This window comes from Leucoraja erinacea, chromosome 3 (genome assembly GCF_028641065.1).
Source record: "Leucoraja erinacea ecotype New England chromosome 3, Leri_hhj_1, whole genome shotgun sequence".
Lineage (NCBI taxonomy): Eukaryota > Metazoa > Chordata > Chondrichthyes > Rajiformes > Rajidae > Leucoraja > Leucoraja erinaceus.
This window is the reverse complement of record NC_073379.1, coordinates 12907650-12923802: the sequence shown is the minus strand read 5'-3', so window position 1 is coordinate 12923802 and position 16153 is coordinate 12907650. Positions and strand designations below refer to the sequence as shown.

The 16153-nt window shown below is 42.7% G+C and overlaps 1 protein-coding gene across 1 annotated transcript in view; it reads left to right on the top strand.

Annotated features, from left to right (window-relative positions):
• Positions 1 to 16153, top strand: part of LOC129695298 (uncharacterized) — a 97509-nt gene that overhangs the window by 806 nt on the left and 80550 nt on the right. The window contains 4 exon segments of the mRNA XM_055632120.1: positions 4567 to 4646; positions 7030 to 7563; positions 8379 to 8903; positions 9242 to 9496. Of these exon segments, the coding sequence (XP_055488095.1) occupies positions 4567 to 4646; positions 7030 to 7563; positions 8379 to 8903; positions 9242 to 9496 (1394 nt within the window).

Below are 16153 nucleotides of genomic sequence, written 5' to 3'. Positions count from 1 at the left end.
TAATGTTTGGAACACGGCAATGTAATGTAAATGAAAGTAGTCATGTTTAGTATCTTGTTGCAAATCCTTTGTATGCAATGACTGCTTGAAGTCTGGGGTTCATGGACATCACCAGTTGCTGGGTATCTTCTCTGGTGATGCGCTGCCAGGCCTGTATTGCAGCCATCTTTAGCTTATGCTTGTTTTGGGGGTTAATCCCCTTCAGTTTTCTCTTCAAATAATATAAAAGGCATGCTCAATTGGGTTCAGATCAGGTGATTGACTTGGCCATTCCAGAATTGACCATTTTTTAGCTTTGAAAAACTCCTTTGTTGCTTTAGCAGCATGTTTGAGATAATTGTCTTTCTGTAGAATGAACCGCTAGGCAATGAGTTTTGAGGCATTTGTTTGAACTTGAGCAGATAGGACATGTATATACACTTCAAAATTCATTATGCTACTACCATCAGCAGTTGTATCATCAATGAAGATATGTGAGCCAGTACCTTCAGCAGCCATACAAGCCCAGGCCATAACACCCCCACCACCGTGTTTCACAGATGAGGTAGTATGCTTTGGATCTTGGGCATTTCCTTCTCTCATCCATACTTTGCTCATGCCATCACTCTGGTATAAGTTAATCTTCGTCTCATCTGTCCACAAGACCTTTTTCCAGAACTATGGTTGCTCTTTTAAGCACTTCTTGGCAAATTGTAACCTACCATCCTATTTTTGCGGCTAACCAGTGGTTTGCAGTGTAGCCTTTGTATTTCTGTTCATGAAGTCTTCTGCAGACAGTGGTCATTGACAAATTCATACCTGACTCCTGAAGAGTGTTTTTGATCTGTCGGATAGGTGTTTGGGGATTTTTCTTTATTATAGAGAGAATTCTTCTATCATCAGCGGTGGAGGTCTTCCTTGGCCCTTTGTGATTAGTAAACTCACCAGTGCTCTCTTTCTTCTTAATAATGTTCCAAACAGTTGATTTTGGTAAGCCTAAGGTTTGGCTGATGTCTCTAACAGCTATATTCTTGTTTCTCAGTCTCATAATGGTTTCTTTGACTTTCATTGGCACAACTTTGGTCCTCATGTTAATAAATAGCAATAAAATATTCCAAAGGTGATGGAAAGACTAGACGCTGGAAGCTCTCTTTTTCCTGCATGAAGGAGGCAATGAAACACACCTGAGCAATTACAAACACCTGTGAAGCCATGTGTCTCAAACGTTATGGTGCCCTTAATAAAATCTGACAATGTGCACTTTAACCACATGTGATTCTATTACAAATCTCAAATTGTGGAGTACAGAGACAAATAAATAAATTATGGGTCTTTGTCCCAAACATTATGGAGGGCACTGTAACTAAATCCATTATAATTTCCTTATTTGCTATTATTACTGTCGACTTTAGAGATACCGCGAGGAAACGTATTGTATTGGAACTAGATTAGATGGGGTGGCACACTGGTTCAGCTGGTCGAGCCACTGCTGCACAGCTCCAGAGCCCCGGGTTCAATCATGATCTCAGCTGTTGTCTGGAGTCAGCACGTTCTTCCTGTGACTACCTGGGTTTCCACCGGGTGCTTCGGTTTCATTCCACATATCCAAGATGTGGGATTTTCTATGTTAAATTGGCCTTAGTGTGTAGCAAGTGGATGAGAAAGTGAGATAACATATTGTGTAATGGTCAGCATGGACTCGGTCGGGCGAATGACCTTTTTCCATGCTGTATCCTTATGGGAGTGGGTTGTGAGGGTATGAGAGAAGATCTTGTTCAAGTTGACTGGAGTAGGTTATTTGAGGGGAAAGGAACATCAGCCAAGTGGGATGTTTTTAAAAGTGTGCTGACAAAAGCTCAGGATATGCACGTCACTGTTAGCTGACGAGGGAAATTGAGGCATTGGTCAAGAATAAGAAGGACGCATGAGACAGGTATAGGCAGCTGGGATCAAGTGCATTCCTGGAGACGTTTTGGGAACTAAGGAGTAAAGTAACAAAGAAATCAGAGGGGCATAAAGGGGCCAGGAGTTGCATTAAGGACAACCCCAAGAGATTTTATAAATACATAAGGGGGAAAGGGTAACCAGTGAGAGAGTGGGACCTCAGGAGTCAAAGCAGCTACCTCTATGGGGAGCCACAGGAGATGGGAAAGGTCCTCAATGAGTATTTCTCCTCTGTATTTACCAAGAAGAAAGATAGAAGGACAAGGAACTTGGGGCAGTCAATGGAAGTGTCTTGAGAGCAGTCAGTGTTACCGTCGAAGAAATGCTGAAAGTACTATCGTGTCTAGGTAGACAAATCTCCAGGGCCTGATCAGATATATTCGAGGACATTGTGGGAAATTAGAGAGTAAGTTGCAGAATCCCTGGTTGAAATTTAGGAGTCGTCTTTAAATACAGGAGAGGGTGGCCACAGTGGCACAGCGGTAGAGTTGTTTCCTTACAGCATTTGCAGTGCCGGGTTCAATCCCGAGTACGGGTGCTGTCTGTACGGAGTTTTACGTACTGACCCGTGACCTCGTGGGTTTTCTCTGAGATCTTCGGTTTCCTCCCACACTCCAAAGATGAACAGATATGTAGGTTAAATGGCTTGGTGAATGCGTGAAATTGTCCCTAGTGTGTGTAGGATAGTGTTAATGTGCGGGGATTGCTGGTCTTTAGTTTAGAGATACTGCACGGACCTATCGCACACTAGGTGATCAGCCATGATCATATTGAATGGAGGTGCAGGCTCGAAGGACCGAATGGCCTACTCCTGCACCTATTTTCTATGTTTCTAGGGACAATTTTACCCATAGAACTACATATCTGTAAGTTTTTGGAGTGTGGGAGGAAACCGAAAATCTCGGAGAAAACCCACGCTGTCACGGGGAGAACATACAAACTCCGTACAAGCAGCATCTGCAGTCTGGATCGAATCCGGGTGTCCGGCACTGCAAGGCAGCAGCTCTACCGCTGCGCCACCGTGGTCGGTGCGGACTCGGTTGACCGACGGCCTGTTTCTCTAAACTAAATTAAATTAAACTAAACTAAACTAAAGATGCCGGAAGGCTGGAAGTGGCAAAATGTCGGGTCTCTATTCAAGAAGGGCTGTAGGGCAAATGCTGGGAACTGTAGGCCAGTGAGCTTAACATCTGTAGTCGGGAGGTTACTAGGGAGTATTCTGGGGGATAGAATATACAGGCATTTGGACGGACAAGGGCTGATTAGGGATAGACAGGGTAGTTTTGTACTTGGTAGGTCGTGTCTCGCAAATCTGAGTTTTTTGAAGACATGATGGTTTTGCAGATAGTGAAGATGGCTGTGAAAAGTTGCAGCAGGATCTTGATCGATTGGCCAGGTAGGTTAAGGAATGGTTGATGGAATTTAATACAGAGCAATGTGAGGTGTTGTATTTTGGGAAGTCTAACACGGGCAGGACCTACACAGTGAATGGTAAGGCTGTGGAGAGTGTTGTAGACCAGAGGAGTACAGGTGCATGGTTCCTTGAAGGTCGAGTTGCAGGTTGATAAGGTGGTAAAAAAAGGCTTTTGGCACATTAGCCTTCATCAGACATAGTGTTGAGTAGATCAGTTATTGGGAGGTCATGTTGCAGTTGTATAAGATGTTGGTGAGACCGCATTTAGAATATTGTGTTCAGTTGTGGGCACCATGTTATAGGAAAGATGTTGTCAAGCTAGAAAGGGTACAGAGAAGATTTACGAGGATGACACAAAAAAGCTGGAGAAACTCAGCGGGTGCAGCAGAATCTATGGAGCGAAGGAAATAGGCAACGTTTCGGGCTGAAACCCTCAGTCTGAAGAAGGGTTTCGGCCCGAAACGTTGCCTATTTCCTTCGCTCCATAGATGCTGCTGCACCCGCTGAGTTTCACCAGCTTTTTTGTGTAACCTTCGATTCTCCAGCATCTGCAGTTCCCTCTTAAACAGATTTACGAGGATGTTGCCGGGACTAAAGCGTCTGAGCTATAGGAAGAGGTTGAGTAGGCTGGGGTCTCTGTTCCTTGGTGTGCAGGAGGACGAGGGGTGATCTTATAGAGGTGTATAATATCATGACAGGAATAGATCGGGTAGATGTACAGTCTCTTGCCCAGAGTAAGTGAAACGTGGACCAGAGGACATTGGCTTAAGGTGACGGGGAATAGATTTAATAGGAATCTGAGGGGTAACCTTTTCACACAAAGCATGGTGGGTGTATGGAACAAGCTGCCTGAAGAGGAAGTTGGGGCTAGGACTAGCCCAACGTTTAAGAAACAGTTGGACAGGTTCATGGATAGGATAGGTTTGGAGGGAAATGGACTAAACACAGGCAGATGGGACTAGTGTAGCTGGGACATGTTGGCCAGTGTGGGCAAGTTGGGCCGAAGGGCCTATTTCCACACTGTATCATTCTATGTCACTAATCAAACAATTAATTTAACGTATAGTTTATGATAGCACTATCACTATTGACAATGTTGCTTCTTGGAATCAATAATTTGGTACTGACCATGGGATTTGATGATGTTTTATTTGTCATTAATGTAAGTTATTGTGCATTTTCTGGTTAATTTCAATTTTGAAAAGAGAAATGACAATTTGTTATTCTAGTTACAGTCAAAGTAGGAGCTAACCAAAAACGTATAAGAAACATGGCTTTAAAAAATACAGTGGACAATAAGAAGCTTGAGGTAGGTGTCAAGTACTTTTGTAAAATTTAAAATATAGAACATAGAAAGGTACAGCACAGGAAAAGGCCCTTTGGCTCATGATGTCTGTGCCAGTCATGATGCCAATTTAAACTAAACGGTTGCTTGCACGTGGCCTGTGTCCCTCCATTCCCTGCCTGTTCATGTGCCTTTCTAAATGCCTCTTAATGTTGCTATTGTATCTGCTTCCACCACTTGTTTGACATAACCAGTGGAGATGAAGGATAGTTTAATTCCTGTATATATTGCCTGCGTCAGGATTCAGCCATTGGTTCGTTTATCCTTCAGGTGAAATTAGAGGGATTTTCAGAGAGAGTGTCAATGGTCCTTTTACAGTGCCTTGAAATGCCCGCTGGAGGTAGTGCAAGAGTGCGAAGCAGTTAGAAGGAAGAGATCATGTATGCCTCGTAAACCACCAGGTAAACTACCTGGTTATGCCAGGTCTGAGGACGATGTTCCTTCAATGACTTGATGAATGACGTCTATCATCAGTGAGAGGTGGCTCCTGATTTATAGGACATAGCTACCAGTTTTCCATCACCTTGTAAAGCTTTACATTCAGAGATCCACATGGTGCAGTGGGGGCAGGTTGGTCGGGGACTTTCATCTTGCAGATATTGAACCATCCTCACATGTGCATGCTCAAAATGGCAAAAGGACCAATTTTGCTTTTATTTCTTCTGCTCTTGATTTTTTGTTTTTCCTTACTGTTGAATTATCAGAAAAAATGTGCTTCTGCACAGCTGGTTTCAGTTAGTCCACCATACCTCTTTTTTCAAGGCACCTGGAACAATGCATATGTTCATTATAGTTTCAGTTTTTGTAAAACCTACATTATGATCCAAGGGCCTTTGTTGAATGGACACTATGTACTTATCTGTGATAGGCACAAAATGCTGGAGTAACTCTGTGAGACAGGCAGCATCTCCATTCTTTCTCTCCAGAGATGCCACCTGACCCGCTGAGTTACTCCAGCATTTTGGGTCTTCTTCAGTCTTCAGCATCTGCTGTTCCTTCCAACACCTACTGTACTTATCCATAATTGCACTCATCGATAGTATGAATTTAGTACATTGTATGCAAAACAAAGAATTTCACGATACCTAGGTACATATGACAAAGTATAATTGAATCATTAAATCAATTTTGTGTTGGAACTTACAGCAGGCTTACATTTATTTCTCCTTCCCACCTGCTGTCTGTAGGTTTGTGAATTTTGTTGTTACCGCTGCAACCTCCTGATTCACACTCTCTGATCGTCTTTTCCCTTTCTCGATAAGCTTGTTGAAATTGATTCATTTGCAGCATCTGCAATTGGTTATTTTGTTCCTCTTCTCATATTCTCTCATGTAACTCATTTGCTTCTTGTTCTACAGTTTCTAATTCCTGTTTTTGCTTCCTAATCTCTATTTCCCTTTCACATAACTGTCATACAGTTGTCTATTGCTGTCGCCAACTAAGCACATTTGATTTGTTTGTCCAGCTTGTTGTACTAAATCACAAGACTCACGGCCTGAACATAAATACTAACTGTGCATGGTGAACTAGTAAGATTTACTCCAATGGGGGGGCTATAATCTTCTCTGAGTTCCAGTTTTCTTTGACATGGTTGTTCCCCGTCACTATTTTATGCAGTCTCCTAATCTAAAATGTTTGTTGGCCAAGACTCTCATCACTCTGAGATCATTCATTCCAGAATTGATTCCAGAACAAGGCATATTTGCTCCATTGCTCCCTTTTTGATCCTTAATTGAGCAACCTGAGATTCCATTATGTTGTGCAATATTTCACAATTGGCTCAATAAGATCATGTGCCTGCCTGGTTCTGCTTCCTCTTTATACTCGAATAAAGAGTCCATGCAAAAGTGACACCTTTTACCCAGAATTTGTGTACAGTCGACTTATTTTCACATCATGCTCCAAGGTTTGGCTGCAGACTATATGGCTATTACTTAAAAACAGTTCTGTCTTATATGAGCAATCTCTTATTTTTGTACTATTAACTTATTTTTAAACAATTGCCTTTAGTTGTTGATCATTCTTCAAGAAGAAATATGCTCTCTACATTCACAATGTCAGCATCTTATATGTTTCAATCAAGTCCCTTACTCACTCTTCTCCACTACAGCAGCTGAATGCCTAGTCTCCTGACCTCTCCTCAGCCTTTTGAACTGTTTTTTTCCCAATGCGTTTGTAAGGGGGGGGGGGGGGGCAATACTGTAGATAGCATTTCAGACATGATCACAGGCAATACTTATGCAACTGAAACACCATCTCCCTGCAGTAGTATTCTGTAATTGAAGAGGCAGTTGTCAATTTTCCCTGTTGATTAATATTGATTCATATCTATTTACTGTTTTCATAGGTTCGTAAGAATGATAAAATGGCTACTAGGAGTGGTCATGTTCTTGACATATCAGCATCCCTTAAGAGAAAAACAGAAAGCACCCATCAATCCAAAAGTGATGTACAACCCAACAAAAAGACTCAAAGCACAGGGACAAAGTGCAATATAAATGAAAATCAGCCAAAGCATATTGATGGGGAGCAACCCCAGGGAAAACCTGTAACTCGTGACATGGTGGAGACACAGGCCCAGTTTGCTACTCATTCTGGACAAGAAATCACACAATCCGACTTTTTTGAAATTCAGAGCAAATCTGCCTCTACAACTGTGAACGAGGCTGTGATCAAGCCTGCTGTTAGCAGTGTCAGTTTACAGCATTCTGTAGTCATTGGTAATACAACTGTACCTCAAACATCGCTGAGACAGGCTGCAAAATCTAGAAATTCAATTAGCGACTTTACTGTCAAAACTGAAGACAATTCAGTTACATTCAAATATTGCCAAAGTGTTTTGTTTATCTGTCACACTAAAGGAAGCAACATCGAGAGGCTGGTGAGGAAGATTTACCCTTCTGCTATAAAGCCTACATAGATAGTAGTGAACTTTTCCCACTGACATGCAATGGAATAAGTGTGCAAAAATATTTCATTTGCAGTTCTTTTGTTGATTGGTTGAATAATTTAATATATTTTAATTAATGCTTAAAGCAATAACTTTTTCCCAGTCTGTCTTCTCTCCCATATTGATTTTTCATTCACTATTTGATACTATCCTGTTGAGGATCATTTCAGAAGCTTCCTCGCGGCCATCCTGCGGCCTACACCTTCTTGAAGCTGCAGTCTCCGGTAGGGAAGCATCGATACGTGACTTGCCTTGTCTGTACATCCGGTCGCCCGCAGCGGCGACTGCGGAGGTTGGTGGTCCCGACCACGGGGGAAAGTAGAGGAGGACTGACTAAATTTGTGCCTTCCAACACAGTGTTGAATGCTGTGGTGGATGTTTTTGATAAATTTTTATTGGGTACTGTGCGTTCTTTTTTATGTTACCGCTGCTGGCAAGTTCATTTCACTCACTTTACTGTGCACGTGTCGAATTAATCTGACTATTGACTACTATACTATCCCCGTAAACAACGACATGATGCACTCTGTGACGCGTCGGGCAACCAATTCTATCAACATGCAGTTAGACGACGACAGAAGCCAACCGCGACCAATACGATGTCTGACACGAGCAAAATGAACCACTCTGTTGAGTGCATTGTGCAGTTTTTTTACTATATATAAGGTGCTTCGTAAAATGGAAGAGCCTGTTGTCAATTTTCCGTGTTGATTAATATTGATTATATCTATTTACTGTTTTCATAGGTTTGCAAGAATGATAAAATGGCTACTATGAGTAGTCATGTTCTTGACATATCAGCATCCAATAAGAGAGAAACAGAAAGCTCCCAACAAGCCAAAAGTGATGAACAACCCAAGAAAAAGACTCAAAGCACAGGGACTGAGCGCAATTTAAATATAACTCAGCCGAAGCATATTGATGTGGAGCAACCCCAGGGAAAACCTGTAACTCATGACATGGTAAAGTCACAGGCCCAGTTTACTACTCATTCTGGACAAGAAATCGCACAAACTGACTTTTTGGAAATTCAGACCAAATCTGTCTCTGCAACTGTGAACGAGGCTGTGACGAAGCATGCTGGTGGCAATGTCAGTTTACAGGATCCTGTAGTCATTGGTAATACAACTGTACCTCAAACATCGTTGAGACGGTCTACAAGACCTAGAAATTCAATTAGCAGGTTTACTGAGGACAATTCAGCTACATTCAAACAATGCCAGAGTGTTTTGCCTATCTCTCACGCTGAAGGAAGCAACATCGAGAGGCTGGTGAGAAAGATTTTCCTTCTGCTATAAAGCCTACATAGATAGTAGTGAACTTTCCCTGCTACATGCAATGGAATAAGTGTGCAAAAACATTTAATTTGCAGTTCTTTTGTTGATTGGTTGAATAATTTAATATAAGTTATTTAATGCTTAAAGCAATAACTTTTTCATTTCCAGTCTTTCTTTCCCCTATTGACTATTTATTCACTATTTGACACTACCCTGTTGCATGCATTGTGCAGTTTTTTTACTATATATAAGGTGCTATGTAAAACTGAAGAGCCTGTTGTCAATTTTCCCTGTTGATTAATATTGATTATATCGATTTACTGTTTTCATAGGTTTACAAAAATGATAAAATGGCTACCATGAGTAGTCATGTTCTTGGCATATCAGCATCCCTTAAGAGACAAACAGAAAGCACCCATCAAGCCAAAAGTGATGTTCAACCCAAGAAAAAGACTCAAAGCAAAGGGACTAAGCGCAATATAAATAAAAATCAGCCAAAGAATATTGATGTGGAGCAACCCCAGAGAAGACGGGGGCCCAGGAGGAAGGGGAGTAGGTGTTGGAGCAAGAGGAGGAGTTACCGGGCGGTGAGTTTAAAAATGGAGCGCGGGGCTTTACTCCACAGAGGCCCAGGAGCCGTTCGAGCAAGAGGAGGAGGACCCAACCTGTAGCGTTCCATCACACTTCAAAGGAAGTGGTCTGGTGGAAGCCGCTGATTGGTGGAAGCGGACTCGAGAAAGCAGCTGATTAGGATCAACCCCAGGTTTGCATTTGTGCTTTCTGGTCAAGGGTTCAGTGAGTTAAGGATTCAGTGAATTAAGGGTTCAGTGAATTAAGGGTACAGTGCTTTTTAGTAAAGGTACTGTTTAAAGGATTAAGATTTTTATAGTGTGAATGAGTTGTTTTAATTTTGGGGGTAAGCCATGTCAGTTGAGATCGGCCCCATGGTTTGCTCATCCTGCAACATGTGGAAGATCAGGGATATGGTCGATGTCTCTGGTGACTACGTTTGCAGGAAGTGTGTCCAGCTGCAGCTCCTGGCAGACCGCATTGAACAATTGGAGCTGTGGTTGGATTCATACTGGAGCATCCACGATGCTGAGAAAATCGTGAATAACACGTTGGTCCCACCGCAGGTAAATGTTAAGCAGACAGAAAGGGAACGGGTGGCCAATAGCCAGAGTAGCAGTAGGCAGGTAGTGCAGGAGTCCCCGGCGGTCATCTCCCTCTTAAACAGATGTACCATTTTGGAAACTGTTGGGGGAGATGACTCATCAGGGGAAGGCAGCAGCAGCCAAGTTCATGGCAGCATGGGTAGCTCTGCGGCACAGGAGGGGAGGAAAAAGAGTGGAAAGGCTATAGTAATAGGAGATTCAATTGTAAGGGGAATAGATAGGCGTTTCTGCGGCCGCAAATGAGACTCCAGGATGGTATGTTGCCTCCCTGGTGCAAGGGTCAGGGATGTCACTGAACGGCTGCAGAACTTTCTGGAGGGGGAGGGTGAACAGCCAGTTGTCGTGGTGCACATTGGCACCAACGACAAAGGTAAAAAACAGGATGAGGTCCTACAAGGTGAATTTAGCGAGCTAGGAGATAAACTTGAAAGTAGGACCTTAAAGGTAATAATCTCTGGATTACTACTAGTGCCACGTGCTAGTCAGAGTCGAATTAGAAGGATATTGCAGATGAATACGTGGCTTTGAAAAATGATGCAAGGGGGAGGGATTTAAATTTCTAGGGCATTGGAACCAGTTCTGGGGGAGGTGGGACCAGTACAAACAGGATGGTCTGCACCTGGGCTGGAATGGAACCAATGTCCTTGGGGGAGTGTTTGCTAGTGCTATCGGGGAGGATTTAAACTAATGTGGCAGGGGGATGGGTGCATGAGCAGGGAGACAGAGGGGTGTAAAATGAGGGTAGAAGCAATAGGTAGCAAGGTGAAAAGTAAAAGTGGCAGGCATACAAATCCAGGGCAAAAATCAAAAAGGGGCATTTATCAACATAATTGAAAAAGGGGTAAGAGGGTTGTAAAAACAAGCCTGAAGGCTTTGTGTCTCAATGCAAGGAGCATTCGTAATAAGGTGGATGAGTTCTTGGTTCTTGGTTTCTTGGTCCTCCAAAATATTCCAAATGGAATTTAAACTAGAGGTGGTGAAGGGAGGGCTTAAGACAGAAAGGGTTATTGGGAAGAAAGAGCTACTTTAAATTTAGTTGCATCTGGTTGGGTAACTATAGTTGGGTGGAGATTATTCCATGCTTTAATTGTGCGGGGGAAGAACGAATTGCTGTACACATCTGTCTTTGTAACTGGGATCACAAATTGGATCGAATGCCCTTGACTGCTCCTAATTTGTTTGGGTTTGGTGTAGGTTTTATAGTCTATGTCGAGCTGACCATTTAACATTTTGTAAAAACAGGTCTAACGCTGTGCTTCAGGTCTGTCTTGGAGAGGGTTCCACCCCAAAAAATTCAGAAGTTTGGCGACACTCGCTTCTCTCTCATGGGTGTTAGTAACAAATCGAGCTGACTGTCTTTGGACACGTTCGATGGAAGAAATGTTTTTATTTGTGTATAGGTCCCATGCTGCAACTGCGTAGTCCAAATGAGATCTAACGAGGGTGAAGTATAGCTTCTCCTTGACAGAAGTTGAACAATGATGAAAGTTACGCCTCAGAAAGTTTAGGACACCTGTTGCTTTCACCGTTGCATGATGAGTCTGTCCATTCCAACGCAGATCATTCTGCAATTTGATGCCAAGATACTTGGCTTGTTTGGATTCTTCAAGGGTGGCACCAAGTATATTGTGAGATGTTTCGCCTGGATTCCTCTTTCTGGTGACACGCATAGTTTCACATTTGGAAGGGTTGAACTGCATGCCCCATTGTTGTGACCACTCAACCATAGTAGCGAGATCCTGTTGGAGAGTATCTTCATCATCAGCTGACTTAATTGGACGGTACAGCAAACAATCATCAGCGAAAAGTCTGGTTGTACTTGCGACTTTTTCATGGATGTCATTTATGTAAAGCAAAAACAGGTGTGGGCCAAGTACTGTGCCCTGGGGTGTACCACTCAACACTGGATGCCAATTGGAGCTCTTTCCATTCACACACACACGCTGAAGACGTTTTGGCAGGAAACTGGAAATCCATTGTTTCGTGTTGGAACGAATACCATGGAAGTCAAGTTTCCGAAGCAGTCTGGTGTGGGATGACATCAAATGCTTTAGAAAAGTCCAGCACAACTAAATCCGTGATGACGTTACTATCAAGGTGCTTGGCCAGGTCATTTGTCATCAGGATAAGTTGAGACTCGCATGATCTATGCCTCTGAAATGCATGTTGGTTGTCAGCAAGAATGTTATGTTTGCTCACGCGTCGCATCAGATTACTATCAATTAAATGCTCCAGCAATTTGCAGCAAGTACTTGTTCATGAAACAGGACAATAATTTGCTGAGTTGGTGGTTGAACCCTCTTAAAGAGAGGAGTGATGTTAGCCTTCCTCCAATCCAGCGGAACATCACCTGAGTCAAGCGATTGTTGCAAAAATGAACTGCAAAACTGGAACCAGTTCTTCGGCTGCGATCTTGAGGGCTTGATTCTGTATCTGATCTGGTCCAATTGCTTTTGTGGTATTGATGTTGAGCAATAACTTCTTGACACCTTCAACCTCAATTTTAATAGCAGGCATATCAGCATACGGGCTGGGCGGTAGGACTGGAAATGATGAAGGCTCCACATCTTCTCAGGTGAAAACGTGTTGAAATTGGTTTGCAAGAGCTGCTTTCGCCTAGTCCTCAGTGATCAGACAGTTGTTCACTTTAAGCATCTGGACACCAGTGTTGTCTGTCCGTCTGGATTTCACATATCTCCAAAATGCCTTGGGTTGCTCTCCCCCAAGAATAGAAGAAACATGTTGTCTATGAGCACTCTTAATTGCACGATCGACTTGCTTTCCCACTCTAGTAAAATTGTCCCAGTCCAGTTGTGTACCCCTTTTTTGGCACAGATATAAAACTTCTCTTTCTTACTGCAGAGACGTTTCAGTTTTCCCGAAAACCAAGGAGGACACATACGGCCCTTAATGATTGTAATGTTACATGTTTTGTAACAATATTATTTAAGGAGTTTCTCAGCCACACCCAGTTGTCATTTACAGATCTTTTATCTGGTTGTAGGTTGAAGAAATCTTTTCCCAGTTTTTTTGCTAAGACTTTAAATTCCTCGCTGTTCACTTTTTTCCAGAGAGAAATTTTACGCGGTGGTTTTGAAGGAACTTTAAGCTTTAAGTTCAGTTTTGCTTGGATAATATAATGATTGCTAATTCCAGCTGATCACAGTTGAATGTGCAGATAGTTATTAATGACTATGATATAGTTGGGATCACGGAGACATGGCTCCAGGGTGACCAAGGCTGGGAGTTGAACATCCAGGGATATTCAATATTCAGGATAGACAGAAAGGAAAAGGAGGTGGGGTAGCGTTGCTGGTTAGAGAGCAGATTAACGCAATAGAAAGGAAGGACATTAGCTTGGAGGATGTGGAATCGACATGGGTAGAGCTGCGAAACACTAAGGGGCAGAAAACGCTAGTGGGGGTTGTGTACAGGTCACCTAACAGTAGTAGTGGAGTTGGGGATGGCATCAAACAGGAAATTAGAAATGTGTGCAATCAAGGTAAAACAGTTATAATGGGTGTCTTCAATCTACATATAGATTGGGTGAATCAAATTGGCAGGGGTGCTGAGGAAGAGAATTTCTTGGACTGTATGCAGGATAGTTTTTTAAACCAACATGTAGTGGAACCAACGAGAGAGCTGGCTATTCTTGTCTGGGTATTGAGTAATGAGGAAGGGTTAGTTAGCAGTCTTGTTGTGCTTGGCTCCTTGGGCAAGAGTGACCATAATATGGTTGAGTTCTTCATTACGATGGAGAGTGACATTGTTAATTCAGAAACAAGGGTCCTGAACTTAAAGAAAGGTAACTTTGAGGGTATGAGACATGAATTGGCCAAGATAGACTGGCAATTGATTCTTAAAGGGTTGACGGTGGACATGCAATGGAAGGCATTTAAAGACTGCATGGATGAACTGCAACAATTGTTCATCCCAGTTTGACAAAAGAATAAATCAGGGAAGGTAGTGCATCCGTGGATAACAAGGGAAATCAGGGATAAGATGAAGCATACAAATTAGCCAGAAAAAGCAGCCTACCCGAGGACTCGGAGAAATTCAGAGTCCAGCAGAGGAGGACAAAGGGAAAGGAAAGGGAAAATAGATTATGAAAGAAAACTGGCAAGGAACATAAAAACTGACTGCAAAAGTTTTTATAGATATGTGAAGAGAAAAAGGTTGGTTAAAACAAATGTAGGTCCCTTGCAGTAAGAAACTGGCGAATTGATCATGGGGAACAAGGACATGGCAGACCAATTGAATAACTACTTTGGTTCTGTCTTCACTAAGGAAGATATAAATAATCTGCCAGAAATAGCAGGGGACTGGGATGAGTTGGAGGAACTGAGTGAAACCCAGTTAGCTGGGACGTGGTGTTAGGTAAATTGAATGGATTAAAGGCCGATAAATCCCCAGGGCCAGATAGGCTGCATCCCAGAGTACTTAAGTATCCCCAGAAATAGCGGATGCATTAGTGATAATTTTTCAAAAAACTTTAGATTCTGTAGTAGTTCCTGAGGATTGGAGGGTAGCTAATGCAACCCCACTTTTTAAAAAAGGAGAGAGAGAGAAAACGGGGAATTATAGACCAGTTAGTCTAACATCAGTAGAGGGGAAAATGCTAGAGTTAGTTATTAAAGATGGGATAGCAGCACATTTGGAAAGTAGTGAAATCATTGGACAAAGTCAGCATGGATTTATGAAAGGTAAATCATGTCTGACGAATCTTGTAGAATTTTTTGAGGATGAGTGGATAAGGATGAACCAGTGGATGTGTTCTATCTGGACTTTCAGAAGGCTTTCGACAAGGTCCCACATAATAGATTAGTATGCAAACTTAAAGCACACGGTATTGGGGGTTCACAGGACTCTCGCTTAACTTTTTTTCCCTGTTGCCAGCCGGGCAACCTTGGCAGCTTTTTAGGTTGCCAAATGACAGTTTAGGTGATCATTTAAGATGGCTTGCATGACGCTTGCTATAATGTGCTCGGATGAAGTGCGTATTTACCAGTCGGAATTATGGTCAATGAACCATTCACATATTATTTCTGCTTCAAATAAAGTCACAAACTAAACATATTCACCAATCAAGACATGATGTATACCACAATAACATGCAGCAAAATTACAATAAAGTATCTCGTCTCTTTTTACACATTGCAATGAATGCAATTTCTATTATCCATTTCCACTTCCAAACAAAAATATGGTTATACAGCGTATGATCAACCTCGGTGAGACCAAGCGCAGGCTTGGCGATGGCTTTGCACAACACCTCCACTCAGTTCGCAATAACCAACCTGATCTCCAGGTGACTCAGCACTTCAACTCCCCCTCCCATTCCGAATCCGACCTTTCTGTCCTGGGCCTCCTCCATGGCCAGAGTGAGGCCCACCGCAAATTGGAGGAACAGCACCTCATATTTCGCTTGGGTAGTTTACACCCCAGCGGTATGAACATTGGCTTCTCGAATTTCAGGTAGTCCTTGCTTTCTCTCTCCTTCCCCTCCCATTCCCAGCTCTCCCACAACCTACTGTCTCCGCCTCATCCTTTCTTTTTCCCTGCCCCCCACCCCTCCCGACATCAGTCTGAAGAACGGTCTCGACCCGAAACGTCGCCTATTTCCTTCGCTCCATAGATGCTGCCTCACCTGCTGAGTTTCTCCAGCATTTTTGTCTACCCATTCACACAAGTTATGTTATCCCACTTTCCTCACCCACTCCCTGCACATTAGGGGCAATTTTACAGACAAGTTAACCTACAAAGCCAATGCGTCTTTGGGACGTGGGAGGAAACGCACACGCTTGCAGGGAGATTGTGCAAATTCAACAGAGACAGTGCCCGAGAACAGGATCGAACACAAATCTCTGGCGTGTGAGGCAGCAAGTCAACCAACTGCCACTATATTTTATTTTCCAACACACAAAAAATTATACGTTGATAACTTTGGTTACTAAAAAAAAAACAACTATCCATTTTCAGTCTTAAATCTCTAAGTGACGCTTTGTCCCCCTTTACAGCTACTGTTGGTTTTAATTCAGTTCAAGGCTATTGGGGCAGTACATTGGCCAT